This window comes from Epinephelus moara, chromosome 21 (genome assembly GCF_006386435.1).
Source record: "Epinephelus moara isolate mb chromosome 21, YSFRI_EMoa_1.0, whole genome shotgun sequence".
Taxonomy (NCBI): Eukaryota; Metazoa; Chordata; class Actinopteri; order Perciformes; family Serranidae; genus Epinephelus; species Epinephelus moara.
Genome location: NC_065526.1, coordinates 1,298,809 through 1,312,625, shown reverse-complemented (window position 1 = coordinate 1,312,625; position 13,817 = coordinate 1,298,809). Strand labels below are relative to the sequence as shown.

Genomic DNA, 13,817 nt, shown 5'->3' with positions numbered 1-13,817 from the left:
GACTTGTACGGCTCCTCATGGCCTCTCTTCCAGCTATATGTCTGACCTCTTAGTGCTGACACACAAGGATGTACTTTGAGGTCCTCGGGCAGCAGAGGTGTTTTGTCTGTTCCAGAGGCTAAAAAATAAAGGGCCCAGTGTTTGCTGTCAGGGCCCCGAGGCTCTGGAACAATCTGCCTGAGGAGATCAGGTCAGTCGAGTCGGTGATCTCTTAAAGTCCCTTCTTGAGGCTATCTTCCATCTGTCATAATTCCTGCTGCTGTAAAGTCCAGCAGATGAACTCACACTGCAGTGATCTGTAACACACACCACACATTCACACAAACTGGTTCCTGTAGTAATTTTTATTACTCAAATGTTAAGTTTGGATTTACAGGCACATGGGGACAGACAGGGTTCACTCAGGTCCTCACAGGGCTGGAGACAATGACGTCGCGAAACACAGCACAGCGGCGCCCACAGGCTGAGCAGCACACACACATCACCGCCTAAGACAACAGGGTTACGATACAAATAACTGGTACATTATAACTTAAAATACTGTTTATACATCGTGTGTGTGTGTGAGCTGCACGTCCTGCAGAGCGGCCGTCTGGATGGAGGGAGGAAAATAAAATGACAGTAACAAGTCAGAGAGAGTCCAGTTCTCCTGGTCGACATGTCAGATTCTCTTTCACCAGTCAGTCAGACACTTTTCAGGTTTTATCAGCTGTTTCTCTGCAGAAGCTGACAGTGAAGATTTTTTGCAGTTTTCTGTGTTCAGGACCTGATTTAAAAAAAATAACCCTGCTTCAGTACCGACACGAGGAGACGGCGTGAGGGAACGAAGACGACGAGGACATATCTGTGAGATACAACGTGGACGCCCCTCGACGGGACTGTGATTACAACCAAACTTTATATTAAGGCACAAAAACACTAATTAAAAACAGTTAACTACTGTAGCAACGTGTGAGCGCGCTCGTTATCTCCATGAAGTCAAGCCAATAAAATTCAGTATGTGATGTCCTGATAGGTCAAATGGTCAAAACATAACAAAAAAATTCAGTTAGGGTGAATTAACTTGTGAAAACTCACAGAGAATCAATAAAACACAAATATTGGCATCGCTATGAGGCAGCAACACGGAGCCTTGTATACAAGCAAGCATATTATAATCATAACATACCACAGACGTTATCATAGATATTCATATATAGATTTAACCTGGAGGTTTCAGTTGATTGATTGTGATAATGTGGCTGTTTGCATGTTGGAGTTTTATTTCTTGGAATCAGCCAGTCCTGAATCATTTAAGCATATATTTACACAAATAACAAATTCCTCACTCTAAGTCATAATAAAAAACATTCACACAAAAATATAACATTTGAAATAATTATTAGCACCAGTGTATCAGATAAAATTCTCGCTACGCAAAATGTACAAAGTTGCATAGTGTTGGATTTAGCCTGGAAGAGAAATGTTAATGTGTGATGGGTAGAAACACCAGTGATAAGCAGCAACTTCTGGGACAAGAACAAGAAAAAGGCCGTGGTGTTAAAACATCAGAACATCAAATGGTGTTTGAACGCGGTGAGAAGTGTCAGAGCTGATTGAAAGACGCGCCTACGGAGCCGCTGACGTCCTGAAAGCTTCTTCTTTACCTTGTGTGCACACGACGTGCAGCGAGGTGCAAATTTCCTGCATGCGCAAGTCAATAACGGGCAACTCTAACGCTAAGATGACTTCCATTTCTTTTGGGAACAAAAAGGTAACTTGGCACACAAGCTAATGTCTTGCAAATAGAGGATAGTAACTTGTAAACGTAACCCTGCATCATGTGGGAACAAGATACTAAATTGTATGGATCTCAGAGTAACAAGATATTCACTCATCTTGTTCCCAAAACATCCACAGACTGTGCATACAAGTTGATATCCTCTGCGAGAAAGTTACTATCTTGTTCCCACAAGATATGTTCGCTGTGGGAACAATTTCATATCTTGCATGTACAAGACAACAACGAGCAACTCTAACACTAAGATGACATCCAATTCTTTTGGGAACCAAATAGTAACTTGGCACCCAAGATAATGTCTTACGCATAGAAGATAATGACTTATAAACCTAACCCAACGACACGTGGGATCTTGGAGTAACAAGATACTCCAAGATGGAGTAACGAGAGAACATACTCGGGTGGAACGTACGTGGAACGGACTCCGCGGAGGTCCGCGCAGACTCAAAGCGGACGCCGCAAGCCCTGTGCGCGCACAGCTCAGATTTTACGACTGTGCGGACTCCGCTCTGCGCACCAGTGACTGCTCAGCATGTAGTTTTCACATCGCGGGGATTTTTCACGGACATTTTTACAGGAAACTACAACACGGAAGTGTGCTCGACTATGAAAGCCCGAATGACTGCTGACATTCCTCGCAGAGTCCGCTCCGCTTATAGTACACCCGAGTATGTTCCGGCCTTTAGTGTGTTCCCAAAACATCCATATATTATGCATACAACTTAATAAGCTTTACGGACAATTTACAATTTTGTTCCCACAAGACATGCAGGTTGTGATATGAGATATGAAAGAAGACAACGATGTCGTGGGAACAAGACAATATCGTTCCCACAACATCCATATCTTGTGGGAACAGGTAAATATCTTGAGCGTGCAAGACAGTATCTGCCAACCCTAACTCAAGATCCATACCTTGGAAGAAACATATGTTGTGGGAACAATCCAGTATCTTTTACTCTAACCTGAGATCCATATGATGATAACATGATACCATTTTACGTCCCATTTGCATGCACAAGTTACTATTTTGTTCCCACACGATCCAAAAGTTGTGTGCGCACGTTGATATCCATTCACGCAAGAAAATATCTTCTAACCTTCGGCTCCAGAACACTTAGGAACAAGAAACTAAATTGTCTTGTGCACACAAGATTTATAAACTGATTTTTTCAGGGCTTCAGAGGCTTCATATTCGCCAGCGGCGTGGGCGTGGCTTTACTCGACATCACAACCCACTGGAGGCGAAAATACTGTTGAAGAAAAGAGAAGTAAAATACTCTTCCTCTGCTGTTTGTGTGTCAGGCACGAACCTTTGGGAGAAAAGAAGAGAGGATTCCTTCACTGTGGTTTCTGAAAACACGGTTGGTGTAAAAATGAAAACAAAAAAACAAACAAAAACAAAACAAAAAAAGAACGCCGAGGACAGCGGCGCTCTAACAGTGGGTAGCCGTGCATTCAGCTGGCTGAAAACTGTAAAAGTAGCTGGCGTGTCCCGGGCATGATGGGTAATACGAGCGGACACTCCTCGAAGTAAGAGGAACTTCCTGTCTGTGCAGACGGGTGCAGTCACGTCGGGTTTGTGGTTCTGGTTTTTCTCCGAGGCTCTTCCACCTCTCTGCACGGCTTCTCTACGCCGCTTAGTTCATTCTACCGTAACCACGTTACTGCGTCTCCAAAACAAAAACTAAAAACAAAACAAAAACAGCTGCTTCTCTTTTGTTAAAAACCGTGAACGTGGCTTGAAATGTTGGCTTCAAAGACAAGAATCTGAGAACAAAAAAAACAAAACAAAAAGGTTTAAAAACTGTTTTGGTAAAAGTTGGCATGTTCGCCAGAGTGTTAGACGTGAAGGGGGAGTGTTGGAGGTGGAGGAGGGCGGGGTTAAGGCCTCTCCAGAGACGGCGTGTTGAAGCAGCCGTCGGGTAACGTGTTCTTGATGTCGTTGAGGTTGGCGATGTCGGCGCGGATCTCGCGGATTTGCCGGTCGTAGTCGTTGATCATGTCCTCCTGAGTCCGCGCCACGTCGTTCAGCTCCGTCAGCTTCCTGTCCAGCTCGCTGTCGCCCATCTTGCCCTTGGCCCTCTTCAGGGACTCGTCGATCTGGTTCAGTTTGCTCAGGTCCACCTTGTCGATGTTTCCTGGAGAGGAGACCAAGGAGGTAATGAACCACTTTACTGGGACTTCAGACCAGTTTTCAGAGCGTAACAGAGTCTGTTCTTACCCAGCTGATCCAGCAGGGCGGTGATGGTGCTCAGGACCGTCTTCACGGCGCTCTTGGCCTTGCGGGCGTTGTCCTCCGCCTCCTTCGCGTTGTCTGACGCCTGAGGAAAAGTAAACAGTGATGATCCAACACAGAAACTGACTCTACAGATCACGCTGAAGCTCGTTGGAACCAGCTCTCACCATTCCAGCCATCATCATGTCTTGGTCGGCCTCGGCCTTCTTCCTGGCCAGCTCCTGCTCCGTGGCGTCCAGCTGGTCCATCATGTCGCTCACCTCGTTGTCCAGCTTGGTGGTGTCCTGGAAGGCCTTCTCTGCGTCCTCCTTGGTCTTGGCAGAGCCCTGAGAGGACACACAGGTTGCGTTCACACACCTGATCAACACATTTTAAACCTGCAGACATCAGGTGGGTTTCTGTCGTACCTTCTGCACGTTGCCTGCGATCCTCTCAGCCTCCTCTGCCTTGTTCTTGGCTTCTCGGGCATCAGCGGCCGCGTTGCCGAGAGCCGCCTCCGCCTGCTTGGTCTTCTGGTTAGCGGCTATGATGGTGGCGTTGATGGTGGGGATCTTCTTTAAAGCTTCCTCAGCTGCGGTCTTGTTGTCGTTGACCCTCTTGTCAAAGTCTGCAGGAAGTTACGAATTAAACAAAAACAATCCAGACGAGAACACAAGTTACATCAGTAACTGAGTCACTATGAAGCCACTAATTCACCCAGAACACCTTCATTTATAACGAGGTGTTCAGTTTGGCAGACAGAAATCTCTGAAGATGTCCATTAATAAAACAGCTTGGTCTCCAAAGCCCTTAATAAACAGTACATTTAAGTCTTTCTTAAAGGCTCGATGACTTTCTCCTTAATTCACACATTAATGTGAAAAATTTGTCAAATCCATTAATGTATATGATGTTATTAAGGTTAAGGGACCTTGGCCTAATGATATCTTAAGGTTTCTTATACATGTATTTCACAGATTTGGTCTAAATTAATAGAAACATTAATGAATAATATATTAAGGGGTTTTCTGCTTGGATCTATTATCACAAATTTGTGTTTCACAGATTAATATTACAGTAACTGCTGCGTTTGCACCGTATTCTTAATTAGAGGCCTTTACATTTTCCATTAAAATGCAAACTGATTCAATGGTGTGAAAATCCCTGAATGTTCACCTTAATTAAGACAATTAAATGTTTATATCAAAAGACAGCGTTTATACTGTTTTATTATTTGTTTTGCTGCTTTAAAAACCCTTAAACTAAGGAGATGTTCCAGTAATAAATTAATGTATTTTATATATATATATATATATATATATATATAATATTAATTCATCTATTCATTGATTCCAAATTTCAAAACATAAAGGTCCTTTTACACTACAAATTAAAGGGTACCTGTAAAGTTATAATGTAATGTAAAGACAGACAGACAGATGGACAGACAGGTACCTCTGAGGTCGTCCAGGATGCTCTCTGCCTCCCTGTAGGTGGACTGTCCCTTCTTCGCCGCCTCCTCAGCCAGAGCTTTGGCAGCATCGGCTCGAGCCAACAGCTGATCTGCCGTCTGTCGGTGACAGGAAACAGGAAACAGGAAGCCAGACGTCAACAACAACAAAACACATCCAAACATATAACATGTGTCTCTATTGCGTCGGTGTGTCCGTTAGCTTAGTTAGCTTAGCATAAAGGAAGCCACCCGTCCCGCCGTCACATGTACCTGCTGCTCACTTCTGCCTTTCTCCAGCAGTTTGCGCACTTCCTGCTCTTTACCCCTCAGGTCGTCTCTCAGGTCGTTGTACTCCTTCTCCGTCTTGTCGATGAGCTTGTCGAGGTCCGACGCCTCCTTCTTGATCTTACTGGCTTCATCCTGAAATACAAACAGACCGCTCGGTCATCCAGGAAGTCTAAATACATGTGATAAAAATCACTTCCTGTGTGCAGTATGTGAAGTCACCTCCAGAGCTTTGGTGTCAAACGGCGGGATGCTCGTCAGGTTGGCGAAGATCTTCAGAGCTTTGTTTCCGGCGTCTTCGGCCTCGGCCTGAACCTTGTTGGCCTGTTTCTCCAGATTCTTGGCCAGCTCCTTCGCCTCGTTGTACCTGAACGTTACAGCGAGAGCCGGTGGTTAAAGACAGAAGGAAACACGTTTATAAATGAGGTCACAGAGGGCGCCGTCAGGAGACGTACTTCTTGTTGAGCTCCTCGATCTCCTGACTTGTCCTGCTCTCTCCGTCCAGAGTCTTCAGCAGCAGGTTGTACGCTTTGGTCGACGTGTCGTTGGCGTCTTTGGCGATCTTCTCGATTTGGTCGGCGTCCATCTTGTGCCTGAGAGGAGCACAGACACATGACAGACAGAGAGTCAGTTTAGCTCCCACAGAGCCTGTGGTGCAGTTAGGGGGCCGTACACATGCTGCGTCTTTAACCGCCTGGAAAATGTGAGGTCGGGCGCAGTCGAGTGCGGCGGCAGATTGGTTGCTAAGCGACCTTGACCAGCACCGTATCACAACCTGTTACCTGAAATCCTGAGTGCAGAGCTGATCTACTTCCAGCAGCAGATGTGACGCTCTGACAGCTCTGCACTAACATGATCAACTCCTCCTCCATGTTTATCACACACTGATATTTACTGAAGAAGGAAAGATATCTGTGGGCTGTGATTGGCTGGTCCTCGTCACATGACATGCAGTGCAAGCTGCTGCGTTCCAAAAGTTGAACTCTGTATATTCAGGGCCCTGCTGTCACACCCTGAAAAACAGGCGCTCTGGCGTTTGTGTGCACCTGCTGCACGTCTACATTAAAAACACTGAATCTGAGGACACAAAGGACGCAGCAGGTGGACGACCCCTACTGAAACTTTTTATTGTTGCCAGGCAACCACCCATCAGCTCCTCACCCCAACCTTCCTGTGTCATCAATCTACTGTTAATCAGTGTGTAGCTGCTGCCATGTTGAGGCAGAGGGTGCTGTCTGTAGCTCTGGTTGAGGGCGAGAGGCTGTCAGCAGATAAACAGAGATCTGTGTGGGTACATGAGACCCTAAAAAAGAGGCTGGATCATGGGGAGTACCACCAGTTGGTCCAGGAGCTTCTCCTCCATCATGGACGTTTACAGGCAGATTTTAGGATGACTCAGGGGCAGTTTGACAACCTGCTGTCTATCATCAGGCCGTATAGCTCTGACTCAACTATTGCAACCACAACAATTAACGCAAGTTTAGTCTCTATATACAGACTGTACATTCAGTGAATGTAGAGTCTGTAGGCTAACCCTGGAGATCTTGCCTCCTGAAGAAGAGCGGAGGAGCCCTGAGTTTCCAGTTGTAGGCTGTTTGTAGTCCGTGTGATATTGACCAATCACGTTTGAGCCGGCTGCAGTTGTTGCCGGGTTAAACCGTCTGCGGTGAACTAACGAGACGGAACACCGTGAATTCTGCACAACTGATTTTTGTCCAACCACCACAAATCTGACGGGTAAAGTCTTTTTATTGCAGAGCTTCACTCAGCTCCTCTCTCTGTGTTCACCATCATGAGCTCAGTCACGCACACAGTGACAGGGCTAACTGTTAGCATCACACCGCTAACATTACAAAGCGGTTATTAACAGATTTAATGATGCTAAGCGCTGAAAAAGGTTGAGGCCAGCTCAACTTCCAAAGCTAGCACGTCACACCTGACCACAAGTATCAGGCGTCAGTTTGTAGCATCGTGTCTACAGCCCCTTTTACACTGCCAGATTTTCCACGAATGTTGGGCTGTTTTGCCGGCAAGCTGCGAGCGTTTAGACACACAGAGCCGGATTGGCGAGTTGATCCGAGGTGCCCAATTTTCCGCCTCGTAGGGTAGACATATTGGCAGAACCGTTTAGTCGGTGTTTACGTCACATGCTGAGCTACACGTTTTGTTACTTGCTCACGCCCCCCATTGCCCCGAAAAAGGCACATTCTGTATAAACAAAAGTAGGCAGGCGGCATTTTGCTGCACTCCCTGATTTTGTTTTTATACTGCCAATGCTGAAAAAAGACTGATTGGGCTTTCCTGCTAATTTGCACAATTCCTATTTAAAAAGGGCTACTGACTTTTACTGAAAATGAGTTGTAGCCTGTTGCATGTCGCTCATAGTGTGAATGCAGCATTAGCATCACATGGCTAACGTTACCCAACGGTTATGAACAGGTTTAATAACAGAGTCAAGTCATTTCGATGTCGGTGTGAGATTAACAGCTCTGTGTCACGTGTTAGCCGCTGCTGCGAGGCTTCTGCCCAAGTGCCGAAACATGATGAGTGCTGATGAATCATGTTGTGAAGTGTTAGCTTGTGCTAACTGGGCAGAGAGCAGCTCACAGAGACGGTCCTTTAACGCTGCATCAAACAGCAGGAACAGCTGATCCTTCAACTGTTGCTAAACTGCCATGGAATCAGACCTTTCAGGTGGCAACAACCCAAAACAGCCCACCAGATCCTGGAGGGACTGATTTTTATGACTGTTGACAGTGTATTCTGATTCTAACAGATCCCCTGAGTGAAAACCTTTGACTCCACTATGTCAACAAAATGAAACAAGAGTTTTGAGCCTGACTTTATCCAGTGTTCAGATTTCTGATCTGGAGACGTATATTTATCTCATTTTTACCCCGTTCAGAGAATCAAAACTTTGTGTTGATTCTGCTTTTTAATCTCAACTCTCTTCTTCATTCATGAAAAACTTGTTCTTCAGACTCTGTGAGCTCTGACACGATTCCCTCCCAGTCTGCGGTCTTACTTCTCAGCCAGCGTCCGAGCCTCCTCCGCCAGCAGCGTCATGTTGTTTGGATCTCCGGTGCCGCTGGGGGGCTTGATGTCCTGCGGACAGACGTCAAACATCAGCTCCGTTAGTAACCTATCAGGGCTCTGTTTTGGTAGACGATTGCTGTAACAGCAGCGCCATCACTCACCACTTTGCTGATGGCGTCCTTGGCCTTGTCCAGCTCCTGCCGGGCTCGGTCGATCAGGTTCTCGGCGTCTCGGACTCGGTGGCGGGCCTGGTCGGCCTGCGTGCCGGTGTCGTCCACCGTGTTGCGGATGTTCTGCAGTCGGTTCCACTGGGTGGTCAGAGTGCTGTTGATGTTGTTGAGGCGATCCAGCAGACCTCGGTCCACGTCTGCAGGGTCAAAGGTCAGTCGGGTTAGTCAGTTTTAAGTCAGTTAAACAGCTGATCTCAGGGCTGAGCTCGTGCCTGACACGTCGTTCCTGACATGTCAGCAGGAGCACAACATTTTCTCGTTCTCGTTCATTTAAAGTTTACGAAGCCTCTGAAGTCCTGTAAGCTTGTGTACAGCTTCATTCATAAGACAATGAAGTACTCTGGTATCGCTTCAGGACCATGTTAGGACGAGGGGGGGGGCAGTTCTCTGAGTCTGATACTGTTACAGGTAAAGTCAGGCTTTGGTGTCGGCTTCATGAATAAAATGTTACTGTTCTGATTGTTTTATGGCGGTTACGTTTGTGAGATTAAACTTTGTTTTCTTTATGGTTTTCAGATGATCAGTCAGTCTGGTGTTACCTTTGCTGGTCTGCGCCTCCACCAGCAGCTCCATGATGGCGCGCTCCGCCTCCTTCAGCCGGTCCTCGAAGGCCTTATCGCTGACGGTGTCCTGACCCGAGCCCAGGTTATCGATCAGAGTCTGCAGGTCGTGCAGCTTCTGCCTCTGCTGGTTCACCTGGACACACAAACAACACCTGAATTCATCACTGTGCAGAGACACACGAGTCCGTCCTGTTGTCCGTCTCTAACGTCCGTCCTCACCTTGTCTCTGACCAGGCTGTAGCAGGAGGGACACTGCTGGCAGCCCGGAGCTGAGCGGTTGTAGAAGTAATTCTCCTCACACATGTCGCAGCGAGCGCCGACGAAGCCGGGCCGACACTCACAGCGCCCGTCCTCCTTACACTGACCTGACTGGGAGCCCTCGGGGTCGCAGTCACAGGCTGCACGTCACACACACACACACACAGGTCATTAAACACACCCTGAGATATTATTATTATTTCATCATCAATGATGTCACTGCGCTCACGTTTGCATCCAGACGAGCTGAAACCGAAGAAGTTGACCTCGCAGCGCTCACAGTGCAGTCCGGTGACGCCGGGCTGACACTCACACTGTCCTGTGATGATGTCACACTGACCGTTGGTGGAGCCAATCGGGTTACAGTTGCATCTGCGGAGGAACAGCCAATAGGAAGGAGGTCAGAAGCATGAAGACGCTCATGTTGTTGTGATGTAACTGTGATGTCAACGCAGCAAACTCACCGTTCGCAGCCGTTGCCGCTCTGCAGGTTGAAGAAGCCGGGCTGACAGGCGCTGCAGTCGCGCTCGGCCACGTTGGGGAGACACTGACACTGACCGGTGACCTGAGAACAGCTCGTCTGTCGACCAACCGTACCGAACGGAGAGCAGGAGCAGGCTGAGGACAGAAACCAACCAATCAGAGAGCTCAGAGCAAAAAGCATTGACGGATTAATAGTTTCAAATATTATCGTCTATTAAAGTCTATTTGAACAGTTTTATTACAAATGCATTTCATTAGAAGGTGTAGGCTCATATTTGCTGAGACAGCCGGGCCTTCATCACTTGAGCGTACGTATGATCTGAGGCAGCTTCAGCGTGTTCGCAGAGTACGAACAAATTCATGTAAGAAAACACTGACGAATCCCAGATTTCTACTGAAACATTTGTGCGCACGGTTTCGTTCTGGTCTTCGCTGTGACCTCGTCCTGTGAGCTTTATTTTAAAGTTTCTATCCTGAAAAACAACTAAACTAAACCATCCCCGTCAATTATTTTAAAAAATCATTCCCCCAACAAAATCCTCAAAATAATTAAAAAGAAATCACCCACACAAAACCCCTTAAAATTATTGAAGTCTTAAAGTGTAAAGTAATCAGAAACTAAAGCTTTCAGATGATGTAGAGCAGGAAATAAATTTAAATATTTCCCTGAGATGTGGTAAAGTAGAAATTTAACGTGGCATGAAAAGAAAATACTCAAAGTACAAGTACCTCAAGTTTTTACTTAAGTACTCTACAGTACTTGGCTAAATGCACTTAGTTACACTACACCATGTGTACTGTGTCACACCCTCCCCCGCCGTGAAGCGTTGGCGCCCTCTGGTGGGGGTCGGGACAGTATTTAGAGTCTGATGTTGTCGGACTGAAGCTTTGAACAGCTGCTGCTGCTGGAGACAACGTGTATCAACAGCTGCAGACGGATGAACCTTTGGGAACTTCCTCTTACGTTTGCACTTGTCGGCGGGGTTGGTGGCCAGGGCGTTGCCGTAGAAACCCTCCTTGCAGCGGTCACAGAAGAAACCAGCGGTGTTGTAGATGCACTTGAGGCACTCTCCAGTCTCGCGGTTGCAGTTGCCGACGGCATTGGGGTCGATGTTGTCGCTGCACTTGCAGGCGCGGCAGGCTCGCACCGGGCCGCTCTGACCCAGGGGGTCACCGAAGAAGCCATCGTCACACAGCTCGCAGCGCTTACCTGTCGTCAGAATCAGAGTGTCACAGGTGACCTCAGGGTTTCTGGATTTAATGTGGTCATAGTGGGATTATTCAGGTGACGTACCTGTGGTTCCTGCGGGACAGTTGGTGCAGACCACCTCTCTGGTTTTGGGGACCATGGCGCAGGTGGCTCCGGCCGGACAGGGACAGGGCTGACAGTCGCTCGACGACCCACGGGTGGCGTCGCCATAGTAACCGTCTTTACAGCGTTCACAGCTCAGACCGGCCGTGTTGTCCCGACAGTCACACGCTCCTGGACGGACAGACAGACAAAACCCTGAGCTTTGTTTTCAGCTCAAACAGCAAACCAGTCAACAAACCAGTTAACAGACCAGTTAACAGACCAGTCCATAAAGCACTTAACAAACCAGTAAACAGACCAGTCAATCAGTCAAAAAATTAGTCAATATACCAGTGAACTAGTAAAAAACCTGGTAAACAAACGGGTCAAACAAATCATTCAACCAGTTAACCAACAGGTAAACCAGTAAACAAACAGTTTACAAACTAGTAAACAAACCAGAGGTGGGAGCCTCTCTAGTCAGTAACCAGTATAACCAGTATAACCAGTAGTGTTACCTGTGTTGGGGTTGCAGGCCTCGCTGTGTCCGTTACAGTTGCACGGCTCACAGGAGCTGAAGGCTCCGAGCTCCGGTCGGGCGCGGCGGTATCCCACAGTGCACTGCTCACAGTGTTGCCCCTGGTAACCCTGAGGACAGGTGCAGCGCTCCACCCAGCGGGCTGGAACACCTGGACCGCGCCTCGCCGTTACCAGAGAGACGTCGTCAAGGTAACCGGCACCTGGAGAGACAGATTCATTTTTACTGTGTGTGCTGTTTGTGTATTTTTGTTTTGTTTTTTTGTGTGTTTGGTGTTGTTGTTGTTGTTTATGTTTATATTGTTGGTTGTTGTGTGTTTGTGTCGCGTACTCCTCTCGCTGTAGGTGCCGCGGATCTTGATGGCGGTCAGGTTGTGAAGAAGTTTCTGGAAGTCGGCGTGGCTGATGGTCGGCCTCCAGGGGTAATCTGTGCTGTCATGGAGCCTGAACCACAAAACAACAACAACAACAACAACAGATAATGAGCCCGGATTTAATCCAGATTACAGATGAATCTTAAACTAGATGAATAGATTACAGCCAATAATCTGTTAAACTGATCCAGATTATCAGATCATCACACAGACAAAGCATACAACAATCTGTGTGGTGTATTACAGATGGTTTTATCGAATCTTAATCCAGATTATATTTGTAGAGATTATTAACAGAATTTTAAATTGGATGCACAGATTATGACAAAAAGAAAAACAACTAAATCCTCAGTAACAGATTATTAGAACACATTAAAACATCAGTCACGAAAAGAAAGTCAACTTTAATCCAGATTAACAAATTCATTGTCATATTTAAAACTGCGTGTTCAGATTATGTCTAAAATCCATCCTAAATCTGGACTAAATAATCCAGATATAGTCTAATTGGTGGCGAGAGACTAGTGATGAACAATGGATAATATAAAGAAAACTGCACATAATTTAACTAAAATGCAGATTAATTCACAGATTATGACCAAAAATCTGTCACCACATTTTAAAATCAGACTAACAAACGACTGCAAACATCGGCCCAACCCGGATCAGATAATCTGACTGGTCTCACCTGAACACGTATGTCTGCATGTTCTCGTTGGGGTAGGCGTTGCCCTGGGCGATGAGCGGGACGGCCACCCTCAGGTCGGCGCCCTCCAGGACCAGATCCTCCGCCGACAGCCGAGTGTCCCGCCGATCCACCCGGAAACTCAGACTCAGGTTCTGTCCATAACTCAACATCTGGTTCCCCAAGAACTTCTCTGTGACGAACAAAAAAAAAACACCTGGATGTGAAACACTGAGTGAACATCAGCTGGTCAGGTAAACTTTAAAACGTCCGAATTTTATGTCTTCAGTCATGTCTGGTCCGCACTTCAGGGGTTAAGATTAATGTTGGGATTAGGATTCAAATGAGGCAGTGGTTCACTGATTGTTGGTGGATTTTAACCCTACGACCTTCTCGCTGTGAGACGACAGAGCTTTATCCAATGAAACTAAAGTCCTGTTTCCACCGAGCAGTTCAGTTCAGTTCAGTTCAGTTCAGTTCAGTTCAGTTCAGTTCAGTTCAGTTCATAGTTTCTGTCTCCACAGTGTAAAGTTGTGGATGGTCCCAACAGAAGCGTTCCTTAGCGTCCCCATGTTTGGTCCCCCCTCTGTTGGGGTACCTAGCACACAGATCTGGTACTAAAAG

General features: G+C 46.7%; 1 protein-coding gene across 1 annotated transcript in view; it reads right to left on the bottom strand.

Annotated features, from left to right (window-relative positions):
• Positions 1-329: 329 nt before the first annotated feature.
• Positions 330-13,817, bottom strand: part of lamc1 (laminin, gamma 1) — a 72,202-nt gene continuing 58,714 nt past the window's right edge. The window contains exons 10-28 of the mRNA XM_050074438.1: positions 13,197-13,386; positions 12,466-12,578; positions 12,116-12,337; positions 11,601-11,789; positions 11,271-11,516; positions 10,288-10,441; positions 10,053-10,195; positions 9,785-9,963; positions 9,542-9,698; positions 8,934-9,139; positions 8,762-8,841; positions 6,192-6,329; positions 5,959-6,103; positions 5,722-5,871; positions 5,454-5,568; positions 4,427-4,626; positions 4,187-4,345; positions 4,005-4,104; positions 330-3,921 (exon numbers count right to left, since the gene is read on the bottom strand). Coding sequence (XP_049930395.1) covers positions 3,665-3,921; positions 4,005-4,104; positions 4,187-4,345; positions 4,427-4,626; positions 5,454-5,568; positions 5,722-5,871; positions 5,959-6,103; positions 6,192-6,329; positions 8,762-8,841; positions 8,934-9,139; positions 9,542-9,698; positions 9,785-9,963; positions 10,053-10,195; positions 10,288-10,441; positions 11,271-11,516; positions 11,601-11,789; positions 12,116-12,337; positions 12,466-12,578; positions 13,197-13,386 — 3,143 coding nt within the window. The 3' untranslated portion in view covers positions 330-3,664. The remainder of the gene's footprint in view (positions 3,922-4,004; positions 4,105-4,186; positions 4,346-4,426; positions 4,627-5,453; positions 5,569-5,721; positions 5,872-5,958; positions 6,104-6,191; positions 6,330-8,761; positions 8,842-8,933; positions 9,140-9,541; positions 9,699-9,784; positions 9,964-10,052; positions 10,196-10,287; positions 10,442-11,270; positions 11,517-11,600; positions 11,790-12,115; positions 12,338-12,465; positions 12,579-13,196; positions 13,387-13,817) is intronic.